Source organism: Heteronotia binoei, chromosome 15, assembly GCF_032191835.1.
Source record: "Heteronotia binoei isolate CCM8104 ecotype False Entrance Well chromosome 15, APGP_CSIRO_Hbin_v1, whole genome shotgun sequence".
Classification (NCBI taxonomy): domain Eukaryota; kingdom Metazoa; phylum Chordata; class Lepidosauria; order Squamata; family Gekkonidae; genus Heteronotia; species Heteronotia binoei.
The window spans coordinates 17,270,322-17,290,888 of record NC_083237.1 but is presented as its reverse complement, the minus strand read 5'-3'; the positions used below and the strand labels follow the sequence as shown (position 1 = coordinate 17,290,888).

The following is a 20,567-nucleotide window of genomic DNA, read 5'->3' as shown; positions in this document are numbered from 1 at the left end:
AATTTTTTTTTTTTTAAAAAAAAGAAAAGAACAACAACACTTTATTCCAGGAGGAGATTTCATGAATTAGAAGCTATAAGGGAAACATGAAAATTAATGATTGAGAAAAAAGCCCCAAAGGGACTGAAGCAATCCTGATAGGGAAATCTCATAGGCTTTATTATCTTATCGAATCTTTACATGTTTGAGATCAGAGGATGGGGAAAAAAATCATTCACCATGGTGTTCGTTTCCTATTTCTTGAGACTGGTCACAGTTGAACAAACCAGTTGAAGAAAGGTTGTGTTGACCCTGAGGAATATTTGAATATTGGCTGGAGAAGAACCTCTCAAGAAGTGCAAGGACCTGGAATTCAGAACCCCTGCTTTGCATGCAACTCCATTTCCTTAACATTTCCAGGACAGAGAAAGACATTTACTTGAAGCCCTGGAAATCTGCTGCTGGTCAAGGTAGGAAGTGTTGAGCAAGAGGATTTTTCGAGTTCTGACTCTGCTGCTGGATCTCCTGGGGGCACCTGGATTTTTTTGGCCACTGTATGATTCAGAGTATGGGACTGGATGGGCCATTGGCCTGATCCAACATGACTTCTCTTAGGTCCTTAAGAGGGTTCATGTGTCCAACTCATCCAAAACACAGGTCCTCTCTCAGCCATAGAAACCAGGACCTCATTGGCTACTAGGAATAATTTCTGTCCTCTCTCATACCAAGACTCTAATCTCTGGTGGGCAAGAAGTAGCCTATTTCTTCTGTATAGGAGCCATATATTTTTAGATGTGCAGCTATGAGTATAAAGCTTGTATTTCAGAGGATTTTTACAAACTTCCTGTAATTTTACAGCTAGGGAATGCTGGATATTTTTGCTCTTATGCTGGAGGAACAAGACACAAGGGGCGTTTTCGCACAGGGCTTACCCCGGAGCGATGTCCCTCTTCACTGCACAGCGTCTGCGCGGATTTCGCACCAACTGCTCCGCAGAACCCGGAAGAGCCGCATAGTGCCACGGCTTTTGTGTCGCAAATGTAAACCGCCAAAAACCAACTTTACATTTGCGACGCAAAAGCCGCGGCTCTTCGCAGCTCTTCCGGGTTCTGCGGAGCAGTTGGTGCGAAATCCGCACAGACGCTGCGCGGTGAAGAGGGATGTCGCTCCGGGGCAAGCCCTGTGCGAAAACGCCCAAGGACTTAAGGTACCATGATCTGTTTAGCATGCAGAAAGTCCCACGTTTAATCTCTGCTGTCTCCAGTTAAAAGATCTGGCAGCAAGTGATGGGAAAGACTTTTGCAGGAGACCCTGGAGAGCTGCTGTCAGTTTGAGTAGACAATACTGACCTTGATGGGCCAAGGGTCTGATTCAATATAAGGCAGTTTCATATGCTCAAGGCATTCCTATGTTCAAGATCTTGCTGCCTGCAGCCTTTTCAAAGTAGGCTTCATTAGTAGCCATTGTTGTCCAGATTAAGGGTAAAGCAGGTTGGTGCTAATGCTTTAAGCATGATGATGGATATGCAGTGGTGATGGATATGCTGTGTATGTATGTAGTACCAGGCCAGATAGACTATCTAGAATCTCCAATGAAAGGCTGTCTGGAAGCAAGGCTTACACAGAACTCTCTAGTCCATGGAAACTTGTTTCCATTGAATTTAAACAACTCTAGGCTTGGTGTCTATTTCCAATTCCATGTTATCATCCCTGTTTTCAGAAGCCATTGAATTTCTTCCACTTTCACTAGAAAATTACTGTCCATCCTGTTCTATATTGGGATGACCAGTGATGATGTGATAAAGGAACTGAATGACTGGCCAAAGGACTGAGTCTTTGGCACAAGCCAAAGAGCTGAGTGCATCAACCCAAGACAGCTTTAGGACTAAATCTCTGTTTTAGGGTTGTAAGGGGGCTTTTGGAATTGTATGCCTTCATTTAAACAGCATTTTGTTTTGGGTAATTCAGCATGATCAGCTGCTTTGAGTCCCCAAGCAGGAGAAATGCAGGGTAAAAATACTAACATATAAACAAATTGAAGATGAGACAGTTCTTTCCTTTGTAGATAGTGCTCTGGTAGAGACAGATCACACATGCTTCCATACTGGGGGAACATTCCATGATGTTAGGCTACAGAAATTCTCCTAGACATCACTTTCAAGGCAGTGCAGAGGGTAGACTTTACCAGAAAACCTATAAGAGAAACGATGTAGTTTTCCATTCTCCACAGCTGAGAACGAAACGTCTGGAAGAAAAAGTTTCTGCAGTAGAACACGGCACTTGAGCCCGAAAGATTCTACAAACCCTAATGATGTTACCAGCCGTGAAAACCTGAAATCTTTGATAACATTAGTACGTTGTTCCATTTATTAAATAGGAAATTCTACTTGTGTTCGCTGCTTCCATACTGGAGGAACATTCCATGATGTTAGGCTACAGAAATTCTCCTAGACATCACTTTCAAGGCAGTGCAGAGGGTAGACTTTACCAGAAAACCTATAAGAGAAACGATGTAGTTTTCCATTCTTGGGAGAGGGTTAGTGCAGGGATGGCCAACGATAGCTCTCCAGATGTTTTTTGCCTACAACTGCCATTTGCTTCATCATTCTACCATTTCCCATGCTTCAGTTCTGTTTTTACATTTCTGGTTAGTTCTACAACCCAAATCCAATTTCATTGTTTATTGAACCAATGGGATGAAAGTAAATTAAAAGAGTTTCCTAAACACTAGGAAGAACCTCCTGACGGAGCAGTTCTCTGGTGGAGCAGGCTTTTTCCAGACATAGTGGGCTCTCCTCCTTTGGAGGTTTTTAAAGAGAGAGTAGATGGCTATCTGAGAACAATGTTGATTCTGTGAACTCAGGCAGATCATGAGAAGGAGGGCAGGAAGGGTTGCATCAGTGCTTACTTCCCGTGGCCCTTTCTGACATGCCGAGGGATGTGTAGGGGGAGATATTTGTGAAGTTCCTGCATTGTGCAGGGGGTAGGACTAGATGACCCTGGAGGTCCCTTCCAGCTCTATGATTCTATGATTGTCTGATCCTATTGGTTTTATTGGCCATTTTGTGTAATCTTCCTTTCGACCCAATGAAAAAGGAGGACTAGAAACAATGCAATAACTGAGTCACTATCAAGCATGGTTTCCCCTCTGTGATTTCAGACAGAGTATACAGTGAAAAGTCATCAGTAAGAAATGTGTTCCATGAAAAAAATGACAGATTCTCAACATCTCTCTCTTTGCAGGGCAACTTCTGAATGGGGGCTGACAACCTCACTACTACTGCCAATTTCATCTTGGTGGGATTCACCAATGACCGCAAGACGCAGATTCTGCTGTTTGGGATCATTCTCATTGTCTACATATTTATACTTGTGGGGAACCTTGGGGTCATCATGCTGGCTCAGGCAGACTCCCACCTCCGCACACCCATGTATTTCTTCCTCACACACCTCTCAGCCCTCGATATTTGTTATGTCACTAGCACCATGCCCCAGATGCTGGCTCACCTTTTCGTGGGACATGGAGAATTGTCCGTAATTCAGTGTGTGTTACAGACGTATACAGCTTTGGCTTTGAGTTGTGCTGAGGCATTTCTATTAGGTGTCATGGCCTATGATCGTTATTTGGCTATCTGCCATCCCCTGACCTATGCCACTGCCATGGAAAGATGGCACCAGGTACTACTGGCTGCAGCCTGTTGGGCAGGTGGCTTTTGTGTCTCAGTAGTATGTACCAGCTTAATCTTTAGCCACTCTTACTGTCATCCCTGCTGCATCAACCACTTTATCTGTGAGATAGCAATGGTGTTGAAACTAGCATGCGATGACATCCATTTCACAGAAATCATCATTTTCTTATTTGCGGGCATGGTCATCCTCATACCCTTTTCGGTTATCACAATCTCCTATGGGCTCATTTTGTTCTCGGTGTTCCAAATGCAGTCAGTCAGTGGACTGCGCAAGGCCTTCTCGACATGTGGGTCCCATTTATCAGTGGTCACCCTGTTCTATGGCACAACCACTCTTAACTATATTATACCTCAGTCAGGAAGATCTCCTGATAGTGACAAACAAATTGCAGTGTTGTATGTGGTGGTCACTCCTCTTTTGAATCCCATCATTTACACTCTACGGAACAAAGATGTACATGCAGCAGTGGCTAAGATGGTGCAAAGGCTGGGATTTGCTTCAAAAAGCTGATTGTTATATTCATCCTAAGGGCCACCGAATGAAAGCATAGATATTGTGATTAAAGATTTTGAAAGCTTTGTGTTTACGATAATGATTCAATCTGTTCTCAACCTAGATATTGACTCAGTAGTCTTTGAAATACAGCTATCTAACAATCTAAGCGACACTATAGACTAGACATGGGCATGAACTGGGAAAATGGTGATGTACATGCAACAATTGCCAAGGTGCTGCGAAGACTGGGCTTTTTACTGGTTCATGGTTCACTTCACTGAACTGGGGAAATGGTGGTTCACGTTGGATCATGGTTCACTTAACTGCATGAACCAAATGAACCATGAACCAACGTGAATCAGCATTTTCCTGAACTGGCTCATAGTCTGTTTGGTCCAGGAGATGATAGAACAGCCCCCTCACAAGTTACAGATGCCAAATTCACTGAGAGTTTTCAGCAGGCTCTCCTTCACCCACCATCCAATTTTGGCAAATATTGGATTTGTTTTCAATCAATCAATCGACCTTTAATGGCATGTAAAAACAGGTTAAAAGAACAATGGGTTGAAAAACAGAAAAGGTTAAAATACTGGACATCAGGATTAAAGTACATTTACATAAGATCACAGTTAAATGGGACAACAAAACTGTTCCTTGTCTTGACGAATCATTTTGGCCCAGTACAGAAATAAGGGAGTGTTTACAGTTATGTCAGGAGTAACATCCTTCAAAAGAAACTGGACCTTATCTGGATCAGCCAGACCCATCTTATTTAAAATAATAGGATCCAAAAATCGACCACGAATACTTAGATAAAAGGGACAATACAGGAGAATATGTAAAATGGTTTCAATAGATCCAGACTTACATGGACATAGTCTGGCCGGGTAGGGTATGTTGTGATATCTACCATATAAAACTGCTGATGGCATAACATCAAATCTTGCCAATGAAAAGGCCCTACGCTGTTGAGGACTTTGCAAAGAATAGAGATAGGAAGCCATATGGCCAACATCAAACTCACGGGAGAACAAGTTTTATTAGTGGCGCTGTGGAGATTTTGTAATTCAATATCCAGAATTCTGACTTTAATCATACGAAATGCCTCTGTTTGTGAGAGCATGGATAATGACTCTAAAGATAAACCAACAGTGCTAATCTTTTTCTCGATGGAGTCTAGCCAGTTAGAGTAACTAGATTCTGAGAGCATTTGAAAGATAAGACTGGAAGGATCGAAGTTATAGTGTATTCGCAACCAATATTTAACAGTTAAGAGCCATGCCCTAGTTTCAAGTGGGACCTGCCCCGATTCTAGGCATAGGGCTGCATAAGGCACACAACATGGCATTCCCAAAATTTTACGAAGAAATTTGGCTTGGATGCGTTCCAAGGAATAATCAAACGCACCAATCCATAATGGCATACCATATAGTAGTTGCGCACATGTTTTGGCCTTAAAAACTTTCAGAGCAGCCGGCACAAATTGATTTCCATTATTGTAGAAGAAACGACAGAGAGCCTGGGCACTGGCCTTAGCCATATTAGTTGCAGACCTTCGCTGAACAGTCCAAGATGCATTGTATTGGAAATGAATACCTAGATACTTAAAGTGTCTAACCTGCTCTATTCTATTTCCATTAAAGTCCCATTTGAATAATTTCCAAGTTCTTGAGAAGACAAGAATTTTGGTTTTTTCAAAGTTAAGTTGGAGCTTATTAGATTCAAAATACTCAAGACAGCGGCTAAAAAGATGCTTCAAACCCACTCGCGTGCAGGACATTAGTAAAGCGTCATCTGCATACAGTAACAGTGGCACGTGAGTGGAACCAAGTTTAGGGCTATGACCGTCGGTGCCAGACAACGTCAGTGCTAGATCATTAAGGAAAAGGTTAAATAAGGAGGGGGCTAGAATGCAGCCCTGCTTAACACCCTTATTAGATGGAATTTTTGCTGTTAACTTTCCGGCTAGAGATCATTTAACCTGGCAAGTAGTTGAGGTATGCAATTTTCTGATAAGAAAAAGTAATCGCTTGTCAATATTCATTTTATTCAATTTGTCCCAAAGTAAGTCTCTATCTATGGAGTCAAACGCTCCTCTAAGATCGAGGAAGGCAGTATATAACTTAAGCTTGGCCTTCCTAGTATATTTATTTACTAGATGGGACAAGATAATACAGTGATCCAGTGTGGATTTCCCATGGCGAAAACCCTCTTGTTCTGGCCCTAGGATTTGTTGTTGTGACATCCATGCAGTAAGTTTGGCTAACAGGTGCTTGGCGTACAACTTGCCAATTATAGAGAGGAGGCTAATAGGTCTAAAATTTGAGGGGGATGAACAGTCACCCTTCTTGTAGATTGGCACTATTACTGCATTTGTCCAGGCCTCGGGCATTAAACCAGTTTTATCGACCATTGTAAAAAGGGCAGCAAGTAAGGGAGCCCACCAATCCGGGTCTGAATTGGATTTGTTATGTCTGAGTTATAGCCCCACCAAAGAAGGAGCCCCCAGGAAAGCTTCAGCTCTCGCAACAACTATCTCTTCTGTCTTCATGCTGCAAAGTGAAAGCAGCTGAATCAGGATGTCTGCTCCCATCGAGAACAATGGGAGCTCTGTGATTGGCTCCCAGAGCTACCAATCAAGCTATCGACAACTGTTTTGGGTGCTTCTTGGGTTTGCCACAAGTTCACCCCCAGTGCTGCCTAGGGATTGATTGAATTGGCACCAGGCTGACTGAAGAATGAACTGCAAAACACAAATCACCTCAACCTCCATGAGAAAAAGGAGGTTCATTTTTGGGTTCAGGAATGATACAACCAAAGGAACCCATTAGAAATGAACCACAATTTGACCTAGTTCATGCTCGAATCGTGGTTTGTGCATAATTTTTATTATTTCTATCTTAGCCTGAACTGCAGATCTAATGCTGCAAATGTAATGATCCTGAAAGGAAATTCTGTATAACTCCAGAAACTGACTGGTGTGATCTTTGGTCACTTCTTTGTGGGAAATTTACTGGGTTTTTTTTTAAAAAAAGAGTTGGGGTTATTTATTTATTTATCTTCGCATTTATATTCTGCACCCCCCGCAGAAGCAGGCTCAGGGTGGCTAACAACAATTAAGCACCAAACAATAAAACTGTGAGCATCCAATTAAGATTAACAATCAATTAGCAGTTAACCAATTAAAACAATTTTTAAAAGTTTAAAATGATTTAAAACAATTTTTGGTGCTAGAGTTGGTACCATACATTCAGCGATGTTGGGCATCTACTTATACTGTAGTTTAACTAAAGGCAAGTCGATATAGAGCTGTTTTGCAGGCCTTGCGGAACTGGGCAAGGTCCCGCAAGGCCCTTACATCTTCTGGGAGTTGGTTCCAGCAGTGGGGGGCAGCATTTTTGTAAATGTTGTTCAGAATAATGAGATTGGGATTAAAAAAAAAAAGTCAAGCAGCACCTCAAAGAACAACAACACTTTATTCCAGCAGGAGATTTCATGAATTAGAAGTCATAAGGGAAGAATGAAAATTAATGATTGAGAAAAAAGCCCCAAAGGGACTGAAGGAATCCTGATAGGGAAGACACATAGGCTTCATTATCTTCTTGAATCTTTAAATGTTTGAGATCAGAGGATGGAAAAAGAAATAATCCACCATGGTGTCTGTTTCCTATTTCTGTTGAATAAACCAGTTGAACAAAGGTTGTGTTGACCCTCAGGAGTCTTTGAATATTGGCTGGAGAAGAACCTCTCAAGATGGCCAAGGACCTGGAATTCAGAACACCTGCTTTGTATGCAACTCCATTTCCTTAAACTTTCCAGGACAGAGAAAGACATTCATTTGAAGCCCTGGAAATCTGTTGCTAGTCAAGGTAGGAAGTGTTGAGCAAGAGGGCTTTTTGAGTTCTGACTCTGCTGCTGGATCTCCTGGGGGCACCTGGGTTTTATTGGTCACTGTGTGATTCAGAGTGTGAGACTGGATGGACCATTGGCGTGATCCAACATGGCTTCTCTTAGGTTCTTAAGAGGGTCCATGTGTCCAACTCATCAAAAACACAGGTCCTCTCTCAACCATAGAACCTCATTGGCTACTAGGAATAATTTCTGTCCTCTCTCATACCAAGACTCTAATCTCTGGTGGGCAAGAAGTAGCGTATTTCTTCTGTATAGGAGCCATATATTTTTAGGTGTGCATCTATGAGTATAAAGCTTGTATTTCAGAGGATTTTTACAAACGTCCTGTAATTTTACAGCTAGGGAATGCTGGATATTTTTGCTGGAGGAACAAGGACTTAAGGTACCATGATTTCCTTAGCATGCAGAAAGTCCCTTTCTCACAATACTTGTGGGCATTCGATGAAATTGCTGAGCAGTCAGGTTAAAACGGATAAAAGGAAGTACTTCTTCATCCAAAGGGTGATTAACATGTGGAATTCACTGCCACAGGAGGTGGTGGCGGCTACAAGCATAGCCAGCTTCAAGAGGGGGTTAGATAAAAATATGGAGCAGAGGTGGAAATATGGAGCAGAGCTATTAGCCTTTCATTGGAGATTCTAGATAGTCCAGCTGGCCTGGAACTACATACATACACAACATATCCGTCACCACTGAGGGAGCCAACCTGCTTTACCCTTAAATCTGGACAACGATGGCAACTAATGAAACCTACTTTGAAAAGGCTGCAGGCAGCAGGATCTTGAACATAGGAATGCCTTGAGCACATGAAACTGCCTTATACTGAATCAGACTCTTGGCCCATCAGGGTCAGTCTTGTCTATTCAGCATGGCGTTGGCCTTTTTTATTGCAATCGCACACTGTCTTGACATTTTCTGTGAGTTATCTACCATGACCCCAAGATCTCTCTCTTGGTCAGTCTCTACCAGTTCACACCCCATCAACTTGTATTTGTAGCTGGGATTCTTGGCTCCAATATGAATTACTTTGCACTTGGCCACATTGAACCTCATCTGCCACGTTGACGCCCACTCGCCCAACCTCAACAGATCCCTTTGGAGTGCCTCACAATCCTCTCTGGTTCTCACCACCCTGAACAATTTAGTGTCATCTGCAAACTTGGCCACTTCACTGCTCACTCCCAACTCCAAATCATTTATGAACAAGTTAAAGAGCATGGAACCTAGTACTTAGCCCTGAGGCACCCCACTGCTTACTGTCCTCCACTGCAAAGACTGCCCATTTATACTCACTCTCTGCTTCCTATAAATCAGCCGGGTTTTCATCCACAAGAGGACCTGTCCTTTTACTCTATGACTCTCGAGCTTTCTAAGGAGCCTTTGATGAGGAACTTTATCAAAAGCCTTCTGGAAGTCAAGGTAAACAACATCTATTGGGTCTCCTTTGTCTACATGTTTGTTCACCCCCTCAAAGAAATGTAACAGGTTAGTGAGGCAAGATCTTCCCTTACAGAACTCATGCTGAGTCTTCCTCAATAACCTGTGTTCATCAATGTGCCTACTCATTCTGTCCTTGATAATGGTTTCTACCAGCTTTCTCAGTATTGAAGTCAGATTGACTGGCCTGTAATTTCCCGTATCTCCTCTGGAACCCTTTTTAACAATGGGGGTGACATTTGCTACCTTCCAGTCCTCAGGAACGAAGGCAGATTTCAATGAAAGATTATGTATTTTTGTCAGAAGATCCACAAGTTCAACTTTGAGTTCTTTCAGAACTCTCAGATGTATGCCATCTGGACCTGGTGACTTATTAGTTTTTAATTTGTCTATCAGTTGTAGGACCTCCTCTTTTGTCACCTCAATCTGTCACTTTCAAGGCAGGGTAGAGGGCAGACTTTACCAGAAAACCTAAGAACATAAGAGAAGCCATGTTGGATCAGGCCAACGGCCCATCAAGTCCAACACTCTGTGTCACACAGTGGCAAAATATTTTTATATACACACATACACTGTGGCTAATAGCCACTGATGGACCTGTGCTCCATATTTTTATCTAAACCCCTCTTGAAGGTGGCTATAGTTGTGGCCGCAACCACCTCCTGTGGCAGTGAATTCCACATGTTAATCACCCTTTGGGTGAAGAAGTACTTCCTTTTATCCGTTTTAACCTTTTTGCTCAGCAATTTCATCGAATGCCCACGAGTTTGTATTGTGAGAAAGGGAGAAAAGTACTTCTTTCTCTACTTTCTCCATCCCATGCATTATCTTGTAAACCTCTATCATGTCACCCCGCAGTCAACGTTTCTCCAAGCTAAAGAGTCCCAAGCGTTTCAACCTTTCTTCATAGGGAAAGTGCTCCAGCCCTTTAATCATTCTAGTTGCCCTTCTCTGGACTTTCTCCAATGCTATAATATCCTTTTTGAGGTGCGGCGACCAGAACTGCACACAGTACTCCAAATGAGACCGCACCATCGATTTATACAGGGGCATTATGATACTGGCTGATTTGTTTTCAATCCCCTTCCTAATAATTCCCAGCATGGCGTTGGCCTTTTTTATTGCAGATGCACACTGTCTTGACATTTTCAGTGAGTTATCTACCACGACCCCAAGATCTCTCTCTTGGTCAGTCTCTGCCAGTTCACACCCCATCAACTTGTATTTGTAGCTGGGATTCTTGGCCCCAATGTGCATTACTTTGCACTTGGCCACATTGAACCGCATCTGCCACGTTGACGCCCACTCACCCAGCCTCAACAGATCCCTTTGGAGTTCCTCACAATCCTCTCTGGTTCTCACCACCCTGAACAATTTAGTGTCATCCGCAAACTTGGCCACTTCACTGCTCACTCCCAACTCTAAATCATTTATGAACAAGTTAAAGAGCATGGGACCCAGTACCGAGCCCTGTGGCACCCCACTGCTTACCGTCCTCCACTGCGAAGACTGCCCATTTATACTGACTCTCTGCTTCCTATTACTAAGCCAGTTTTTGATCCACAAGAGGACCTGTCCTTTTACTCCATGACTCTCAAGTTTTCTAAGGAGCCTTTGATGAGGAACTTTATCAAAAGCTTTCTGGAAGTCAAGGTAAACAACATCTATCGGGTCTCCTTTGTCCACATGTTTGTTCACCCCCTCAAAGAAATGTAACAGGTTAGTGAGGCAAGATCTTCCCTTGCAGAACCTATAAGAGATATTGTGTAGTTTTCCATTCTTGGGAGAGGGTTAGTAATAATAATAATAATAAATTTTATTTATATCCCGCCCTCCCCGCCTAGGCAGGCTCAGGGCAGCTAACAACAAGTTCGATAAAATTATACAATATATAGTAAGTTTAAAAACAGCATTTAAATTATACAATAATTTAAAACAACAGTATCTAAAACCATTCCAATTGTCTAAGCCATTCCATAATTTAACAGCAGCGGTGATGTTCCTGGTGTTATTCTGTCCATTTATATAATGGCAGAGGTCACTAGATGGAATCATTTGGTGGGTTGAACAGCCATCTTTTGTCAGCAGTCTATAAAGGCCTGCCTGAAAAGAATGGTCTTACAGGCCCTGCGGAATTGGTCCAGATTCCGCAGAGCCCGCACCTCTTCCGGGAGCTGGTTCCAGAGACACAGGGCTGTAACAGAGAAGGCCCGTGCACGGGTGCTCTGTAATTTTGCCTCCTTAGGCCCAGGAATAGTCAGCTTGTTCTTCCCTGCTGACCTCAGTGCTCTTTGGGGCTCATATGGGGAGAGACGGTCCCTCAGGTAGGCAGGTCCTCGACCATATAGGGCTTTAAAGGTGATGACCAGCACTTTGTAGCGGACCCGGTATGTAACTGGCAGCCAGTGCAGTTCACGCAGCCCTGGCTGTATATGCTCCCATTTCAGGAGTCCTAATAACAGCCTGGCCGCTGCGTTCTGCACTAGCTGCAGCTTCCGGGTTTGACACAAAGGCAGCCCCATGTAGAGGGCATTACAGTAGTCCAATCTTGAGGTGACCATCGCATGGATCACTGTTGCCAGGTCCCGGTGCTCCAGGAAAGGAGCCAACTGCCTTGCCCGCTTCAGATGAAAAAACGCTGACTTGGCAGTGGCCGCTACCTGGGCCTCCATTGATAGTGAAGGCTCCATTGAAGGATAGTGGGCCTCCATTGATAGTGAAGAGCCAGTAGTACTCCCAGGCTCTTGACCTGGCCCGCCGCTTTCAGCGGCGCACCGTCAAAAACCGGGAGAGGTATTTCCTTCCCCAGAGCGCTGCAACCCACGCAAAGGACCTCTGTCTTCATCGGGTTCAGCTTCAGCCCACTCAGCTTAAGCCAAGTTGTCATGGCCTGCAATGCCCGGTCTAAATTCACTGGGACGCAGTCAGGCCGGCCATCCATTAGCAAATAGATCTGGGTGTCATCCGCATATTGATGACAACCCAGTCCAAAACTCCGGGCAATCTGGGCAAGGGGGTGCATATAGATGTTAAATAACATCAGAGAAAGAACTGCTCCCTGAGGCACCCCACAATCTAGTGTGCGCCTCCGGGAGAGCTCACCCCCGATTGCCACCCTTTGTCCCTGACCTTTGAGGAAGGAGGAAAGCCATTGTGAGGCCAGCCCCCTAACCCCTATGTCGGCGAGGTGGCGGGTCAGTAGCTGATGGTCGACCGTGTCGAACGCCGCCAACAGGTCTAACAGCATCAGCACCACCACACCACCTCGATCCACCTCGATTTTGCTTCCTTTGATGCATCATTCTAACAATTTCCTGTGCTCAGTTCTGTTTTTACATTTCTGGTTGGTTCTACAATCCAAATCCTATTTCATTGTTTATTGAACCAATGGGATGAAAGTAAATCAAGAGAGTTTCCTAAACACTAGGAAGAATGTCCTGACAGTTAGAGCAGTTCTCCGGTGGAATAGGCTTTTTCAGGAGGTGGTGGTGGGCTCTCCTTCATTGGAGGTTTTTAAACAGAGGGTAGATGGCCATCTGAGAACAATGCTGATTCTGTGAACTCAGGCAGATAATGAGAAGGAGGGCAGGAAGGGTTGCATCTGTGGTTACTTCCCATGGCCCTTTCTGAAATGCAGAGGGATGTGTAGGGGGAGGTATTTGTGAGTTTCCTGCTTTGTGCAGGGGGTTGGACTAGATGACCTTGGAGGTCCTTCCAGCTCTATGATTCTATGATTTTCCTCTTGGTTTGATTGGCCATTTTGTGTAATCCGCCTTGAGTCCAAATGAGAAAGGAGGACTAGAAACAATGCAATAACTGAATAACTGTCAAGCATGGCATACCCTCTGCAATTTCAGACAGCATATGGACTGAAAAGTCATCCGTAAGAAATGTGTTCCATGCACAAAAAAAAAAAAATGACAGTTTATCATCATCTCTCTCTTTGCAGGGCAACTTCTGAGTGGGGCCTGACAACCTCACTACTACTGCCAATTTCATCTTGGTGGGATTCACCAATGACCACAAGACGCAGATTCTGCTGTTTGGGATCATTCTCATTGTCTACATATTTATACTTGTGGGGAACCTTGGGGTCATCATGCTGGCTCAGGCGGACTCCAACCTCCACACACCCATGTATTTCTTCCTCACACACCTCTCAGCCCTGGATATTTGTTATGTCACTAACACCATACCCCAGATGCTGGCTCACCTTCTCGTGGGACATGGAGGATTGTCCTTAATTCAGTGTGCCTTGCAGATGTATACAGCAGGGGCTTTGGGTGCTGCTGAAGCCCTTCTATTGGGTGTCATGGCCTATGATCATTATTTGGCCATCTGCCATCCCCTGACCTATGCCACTGCCATGGAAAGATGGCACCAGGTAATACTGGCTTCAGCCTGTTGGGCAGGTGGCTTTTGTGTCTCAGTAGTATGTACCAGCTTAATCTTTAGCCACCCTTTCTGTCATCCCTGCTGCATCAACCACTTTATCTGTGAGATAGCAATGGTGTTGAAACTAGCATGCGATGAGATCCACTCTACAAAAGTAATCATTTTCCTAATTGTGAATATGGTCATACTGGTACCCTTGTCAGTTATCACAGTCTCCTATGGGCTCATTTTGTTCTCAGTGTTCCAAATGCAGTCAGCCAGTGGACTGCGCAAGGCCTTCTCGACTTGCAGGTCCCATTTATTGGTGGTCATTATGTTCTATGGTACAGCCACACTTAACTATATCATACCCCCGTCAGGAAGATCTCCTGATAGTGACAAACTAATTGCAGTGTTGTATGTGGTGGTCACTCCTCTTTTGAATCCCATCATTTACACTCTATGGAACAAAGATGTACATGAAGCAATGGCCAAGGTGCTGCAAAGACTGGGCTTCTCTCTCAAAAGGCTGAATGTTAATATTGGTCCAAAGGGCCACCAATTGAAAGTATGGATATTGTGAATAAAGATCTTGGATGCTTTGTGGTTACGATGATGATTCAATCTCTGTTCAACCTAGATATTGACTCAGTGGTCATTGGGATATGGCTATCTAACAACAACACTATAGACTAGACATGGCTATGAACTGGGAAAATGGTGATGTACATGCAGTAATTGCCAAGGTGCTGCTAAGACTGGGCTTTTTACTGGTTCATGGTTCACTTCACTGAACTGGGGAAATGGTGGTTCATGAAGATATTGAAGAAATATTGGATTTATATCCCGCCCTCCACTCCAAAGAGTCTCAGAGCGGCTCACAATCTCCTTTACCTTCCTCCCCCACAACAGACACCCTGTGAGGTGGGTGGGGCTGAGAGGGCTCTCACAGCAGCTGCCCTTTCAAGGACAACCTCTGCCAGAGCTATGGCTGACCCAAGGCCATGCTAGCAGGTGCAAGTGGAGGAGTGGGGAATCAAACCCGGTTCTCCCAGATAAGAGTCCGCACACTTAACCACTACACCAAACCGGCTCTCCATGTTGGTTCATGGTTCATTTAATTGCATGTGAACCATGAACCAACATGAACCACCATTTTCCTGAACTGGTTCGTGGTTTGTTTGGTTCAGGAGATAACAGCCCTCTCACAGGAAAACAATCCTGCACCATCCTTTATATGACAGCCCTCCAAGTACTTGAAGACGGTGATCGTATCACCTCTCAGCCGCCTCCTCTTCAGGCTAAGGATGCCCAACTCCTCCAGTCTTTCTTCCCATTTGTCTCAGAAAGCCCTGAAGTCCAAAGGTGGAAAATCAGATGACTTCAACTTTGTTTCTCTGTGCCCCTCATCACATGTCACATCTCTAAGTCAGGAGAGGGAGGAGAAGCAAAGGAGCTGGGCGGGAAGAGCCTGAACAGAGGTTAGGACTGCCAATTCCCGTGGGGGGGAGGGGATCCCCTGGTTTGGAGGCCCTTCCCCAGCTTCAGAGTCATAAGAAAGCAGGGAGTGGGCGGGAAATGTCTGCTGAGCACTCCATTATTCTTTATGGAGACCAATTCCCAAAGGATATAATTGAGAATTGATCTGTGGGTATCTGGGGCTATGGGGGAGTGATTTTTGATGTAGATGCACCAAATTTGTAGCATAGCATCCAGTGCCACTCCTCAAAGCACCCTCCATGTTCCAAAAAGATTGGATTAGGGGGTCCAATTCTATGAGCCCCCCCCCCCCACAAGAAGGTTTCCCTATCCTTTATTTCCAGTGGAATGAAAGCATTTAAAAGGTGTGCTGTCCCTTTTAATGTGATGGTCAGAACTCCCTTTGGAGTTCAATTGTGCTTGTCACAACCTTGCTCCTGACTCTACCCCAAAGTCTCCTGGCTGCATCCCTAAAGTTCCCAGATATTTCTTGAAATGGACTTGGCAACTCTAACAGAGGAAGCCATTCTAGCTAAATATACCCAGCTCTTTCAACCTTTCTTCATTCGACTTGGTCTTCAGACCCCTCACTATCTTTGTTGCCCTCCTCTGGATCCGTTCAAGCTTGTCTAGATGGGACCTTGTTGAGCTGGGCCATGTGTGTCATAAAGCTGAATGCAAGCTACCAGAGATATAAACTTTATAAAGGACACAGACAAAAACAATCAAAGATATTAGAAGTTGGGACTGTATCTTATTGTGTTTTCACGTATTGGATTGTTATAATATCATTTTGGTTCTGACCACAAACCAAACAAGACAGAGACTGGATTTTTGTATAGAATAAATTGCCATCAAATGCTTTTTAAGGTTCATGAGTGAAATCTAGTGGTCATAGTGGTTCTTTCCACTTTTCATGCCTGTGCCTACACGCTGACTTTTCCCTTTTTCTTGCCGATTCATTAACAAAGGATTTGGCAGTTCTCGATGATCCTTCCCGGGTCTCTATGATCAGAATGGGAAGCCGGATGAACAAAAATGAGGAAATGGCGGATGGGCCTGGCCTAGGGTTGCAAAGTCCAATTCAAGAAATACCTGGGGACTTTGGGGGTGGAGCCAGGAGCAAGGTTGTGACAAGCATAACTGAACTCCAAAGGGAGTTCTGGCCATCACATTTAAAGAGACCGCACACCTTTTAAATGCCTTCCCTCCATTGGAAATAATTAAGGATAGGGGCACCTTCTTTGGGGGTTCATAAAATTGGACCCCCTAGTTCAATCTTTTTAAAGCTTGGAGGGTATCTTTAGGAGAGGCTCTGAATGCTATGCTGCAAATATGGTGCCCCTACCTCAAAAAACACCCCCCAGAGCTCCAGATACCCGCAGATCAATTGTCCATTATACCCTATGGGAACCAGTCTCCATAGGGAATAATGGAGTGCCCAGCAGACATTCCCCTCCCACTCCCCAATTTCTGATGACCCTGAAGCAGGGGGAGGGCCTCCAAATAGGGGGATCCCATACCCCCACCTGGTGATTGGCAACCCTAGCCTGGCCTCACTTGCCATTCATTTCGAGGTAATTGTGCATTTTGAATCAGATTCCTGGCTGGTTCAGAAGGCAAGTTATTCTTCCACAATCCTGGATAGTTAAGTATGCCCCAAACTTTGATGAGTCCTCAGGAAGTCAAAGAATAGAACTACTGTCAAGGGAGGTTGCCAGTAGCTTGATATCAGTTTCTCATTGGGATGGTTTGACGAGGACAGAAAGGGTCCCACTCTTCTGGCTTTCCGCAACTATGCAGAACAGAATGATTCAAGAGGGCTTTTTAAGAACATAAGAGAAGCCATGTTGGATCAGGCCAACGGCCCATCCAGTCCAACACTCTGTGTCACACAGTGGCAAAAAAATTTATATACACACATACACTGTGGCTAATAGCCACTGATGGACCTGTGCTCCATATTTTTATCTAAACCCCTCTTGAAGGTGGCTATACTTGTGGCCACCACCACCTCCTGTGGCAGTGAATTCCACATGTTAATCACCCTTTGGGTGAAGAAGTACTTCCTTTTATCCGTTTTAACCTGTCTGCTCAGCAATTTCATCGAATGCCCACGAGTTCTTGTATTGTGAGAAAGGGAGAAAAGTACTTCTTTCTCTACTTTCTCCATTTTATGCATTATCTTGTAAACCTCTATCATGTCACCCCGCAGTCGACGTTTCTCCAAGCTAAAGAGTCCCAAGCGTTTCAACCTTTCTTCATAGGGAAAGTGCTCCAGCCCTTTAATCATTCTAGTTGCCCTTCTCTGGACTTTCTCCAATGCTATAATATCCTTTTTGAGGTGCGGCGACCAGAACTGCACACAGTACTCCAAATGAGACCGCACCATTGATTTATACAGGGGCATTATGATACTGGCTGATTTGTTTTCAGTTCCTTTCCTAATAATTCCCAGCATGGCGTTGGCCTTTTTTATTGCAAACGCACACTGTCTTGACATTTTCATTTTTCTATGCAGGCAATAGGGCAGCACTGTTCAAAACGATTCACAAAATTACTTATACAGTTTGCTACAGGTTGGATCTTGTTATATCATTTTGTTTCATTTAATGCATCATCCTACCAAGCTGCTGTGCTTTGGTTCTGTTTTGACATTTGTAGTTGATTCTACAACCCAAATCCTATTTCATTGCTTGTTGAATATTTCATTCTGTTCATTTTTAAGATATTTTTTTCTTAAATCACAAACATGTTTAAAGCATTAGCACTCTTGCAGCATTTTGCTTATATAACAGTCTTTGATAAATGACAGCTCTTGCTTTGAATTGTTGCATCAAGATTGGAAGACAATGTCTGTGCTGTAGCAACCTTGAGTATGCTGTTCAGGTGTGTATCTGTAAACTGCAAATCTACTTCTGATTTTTTGTCATTCATTACAGAAATCTCATGGTCAATGTTCTTTGCCTAGGACCCAGGGGAAAATATGAAATGGCTGGACATTCAGAGCTTTTGTACATAAGTTGCTTTGTGTGCTGGTCAAGAACATGTGAAGGCGATTATAACACAGAGTGAGGGCTATGTGTTTATCTACAAATCTATAGTCTTCCCCCAGAAAAAAATAACTACAACTCCTATGAGGCAGTGCAAGAACAGAGATGTACAGCAATGTACAGAGGTCAAGATCAGCCTACTATCTAGGAAGCCTAGGTTCAAAATCTTCTGTCTACAAAGGAAATGTGTTGGATAAAATTGGTCCATACACACACACTTAGCCTAATCCATCTCACTGGCTTGTTGTTATTCCTCATCTAAGTTCACATTGCTTTCCTACTGAGAAAGACTGGATCTTGAGGTCATGAATACAGTGAAAAGGAAGAGGTGTGGGGGAGGTGAACCCAATTTCACCCAGGAAAGCTGCAACATAATTAGCCCAAACACACCCACACCCACTGTCACAAGGTACAGGACAGCTCATACCTTGAATAAAACTTTGTTAGTCTTAAAGGTGCCACTGGACTCAAACTTTGTTTTAGGGGACCCTATCACCAAGCCTACTGGCAATGAGTTCCATAGTTCAATGTCTTATTAAAGAACAGAGTACTTCTTTTTGTCTACCTTGAATGTACTGCCTAGCAACTATGTTACTAGTTACTATGGGAGAAGAAGAAAAGTTCACTCTATCCATTTTCTCAATCCCATGCATAATGTTATTATTTATGTTAAAATGTAACATAATTTAGAACCAAGTTCCTTTCAAGTTGCCAGGTTCTGTGTGTTGATTATAAGGCTGCGGAAGATGTACATTAACTAGGTTTGAATACTGGACTTGAACAATTGGTATATTTCATATCTCTCCTCTTTGCTTGTATATAAGAATGCATACTTTTCTACTTTTAATTTTTAACTTCTGTTTTGTATTTTTTTCTTCTGTACATGGATGGTCTAATGACTGTAATAAATATGACTGACTGACTGAAGCAAGTTCTGCTGTTATCTTAGCCTGAACTGCAGATCGAATGCTACAAATTTAATGACCTCTGAACAGGAACTCTGTGTAACCCGAGAAACCGACCAGTGTGACATTTGGTCACTTCTTTGTGGAAAAATTTCAAGAATTAAAAAAAAAATGCATTTTTCAGAAAAATGAGATTGCGATAAGAAGGAAAAAAAAAAAAAGTTGAGCAGCACCTCAAAGAACAACACTTTATTCCAGCCGGAGGTTTCATGAATCAGAGGTCATGAGGGAAGCATGAAAATTAATGATTGAGGGAAAAAGCCCCAAAGGGACTGAAGCAATCCTGATAGGGAAGACTCATAGGCTTTATTATCTTCTTGAATCTTTAAATGTTTGAGATCAGAAGATGAAAACAAAAGTAATCTGCCATGCTGTTTCTTATTGTTTGGGACTGGTCACAAAGTCGACCAGGGTGTGTTGACCTTCATCTTAGGAGTCTTTGAATATTGGCTGGAGAAGAATCTCTCAAGATGTCCAAGGACCTGGAATTCAGAACATCTGCTTTGCACACATCTCCATTTCCTTAAAATTTCCAGGACAGAGAAGGACATCTAGTTGAAGCCCTGGAAATCTGCTGCCGATCAAGGTAGGAAGTGTTGAGCAAGAGGGTCCATGTGTCCTCTTCCAGCATTAGAGACCTGGACCTTTCTAGGAATAATTTCTGTCCTCTCTCAGATCAAGACTCTGATCTCCAGTGATTCTTCTGCATAAGAGCCATATATTTGTAGGTATGCAGCTATGAGTACAAAGGTTGTAATTTTATCTAGATTTTGTTAAAGTTTCTATTTCTATTTTAACTGGAGTCTAACTTGAATATCTGAATACTTGTTAATGTTCTAGACAGTTGGATCTGACCACTGACCATAATAAAATTGCACTGAATTCTTGGCTTTCCACAAACTATGAAAAACTCAATTATACAAGAGAACTTTTCTCTGCAGATAATAGAGTAGCACTGTTCAAAATGATTCATAGGTACTTGGATAAATTATTAAGGACTGTGATCTATACAACTGTGTGCAGTTTGCCTCAGGTTGGATCCTATTATGTCATTTTGAGACATTTGATGCATCATTCTTACAATTTGCTGTGCTTCAATTCTGTTTTTACATTTCTGGTTGGTTCTACAACCCAAATCCTATTTCATTGTTTATTGAAGCAAGGGGTTGAAAGTAAATAAAAAA

General features: G+C 43.3%; 1 protein-coding gene across 1 annotated transcript; it reads left to right on the top strand.

The window, feature by feature from the left end:
• Positions 1-3,233: 3,233 nt before the first annotated feature.
• LOC132583219 (olfactory receptor 5P52-like) lies at positions 3,234-4,178 on the top strand. Its single transcript, XM_060254888.1, has one exon. It carries the CDS (start codon positions 3,234-3,236, stop codon positions 4,176-4,178), a length of 945 nt encoding a protein of 314 aa, XP_060110871.1.
• The last annotated feature ends 16,389 nt before the right edge of the window (positions 4,179-20,567 follow it).

Bases quoted from the DNA above. Each gene is read 5' to 3' on its own strand.
- LOC132583219 (XM_060254888.1), top strand. From the start codon at position 3,234: ATGGGGGCTGACAACCTCACTACTACTGCCAATTTCATCTTGGTGGGA.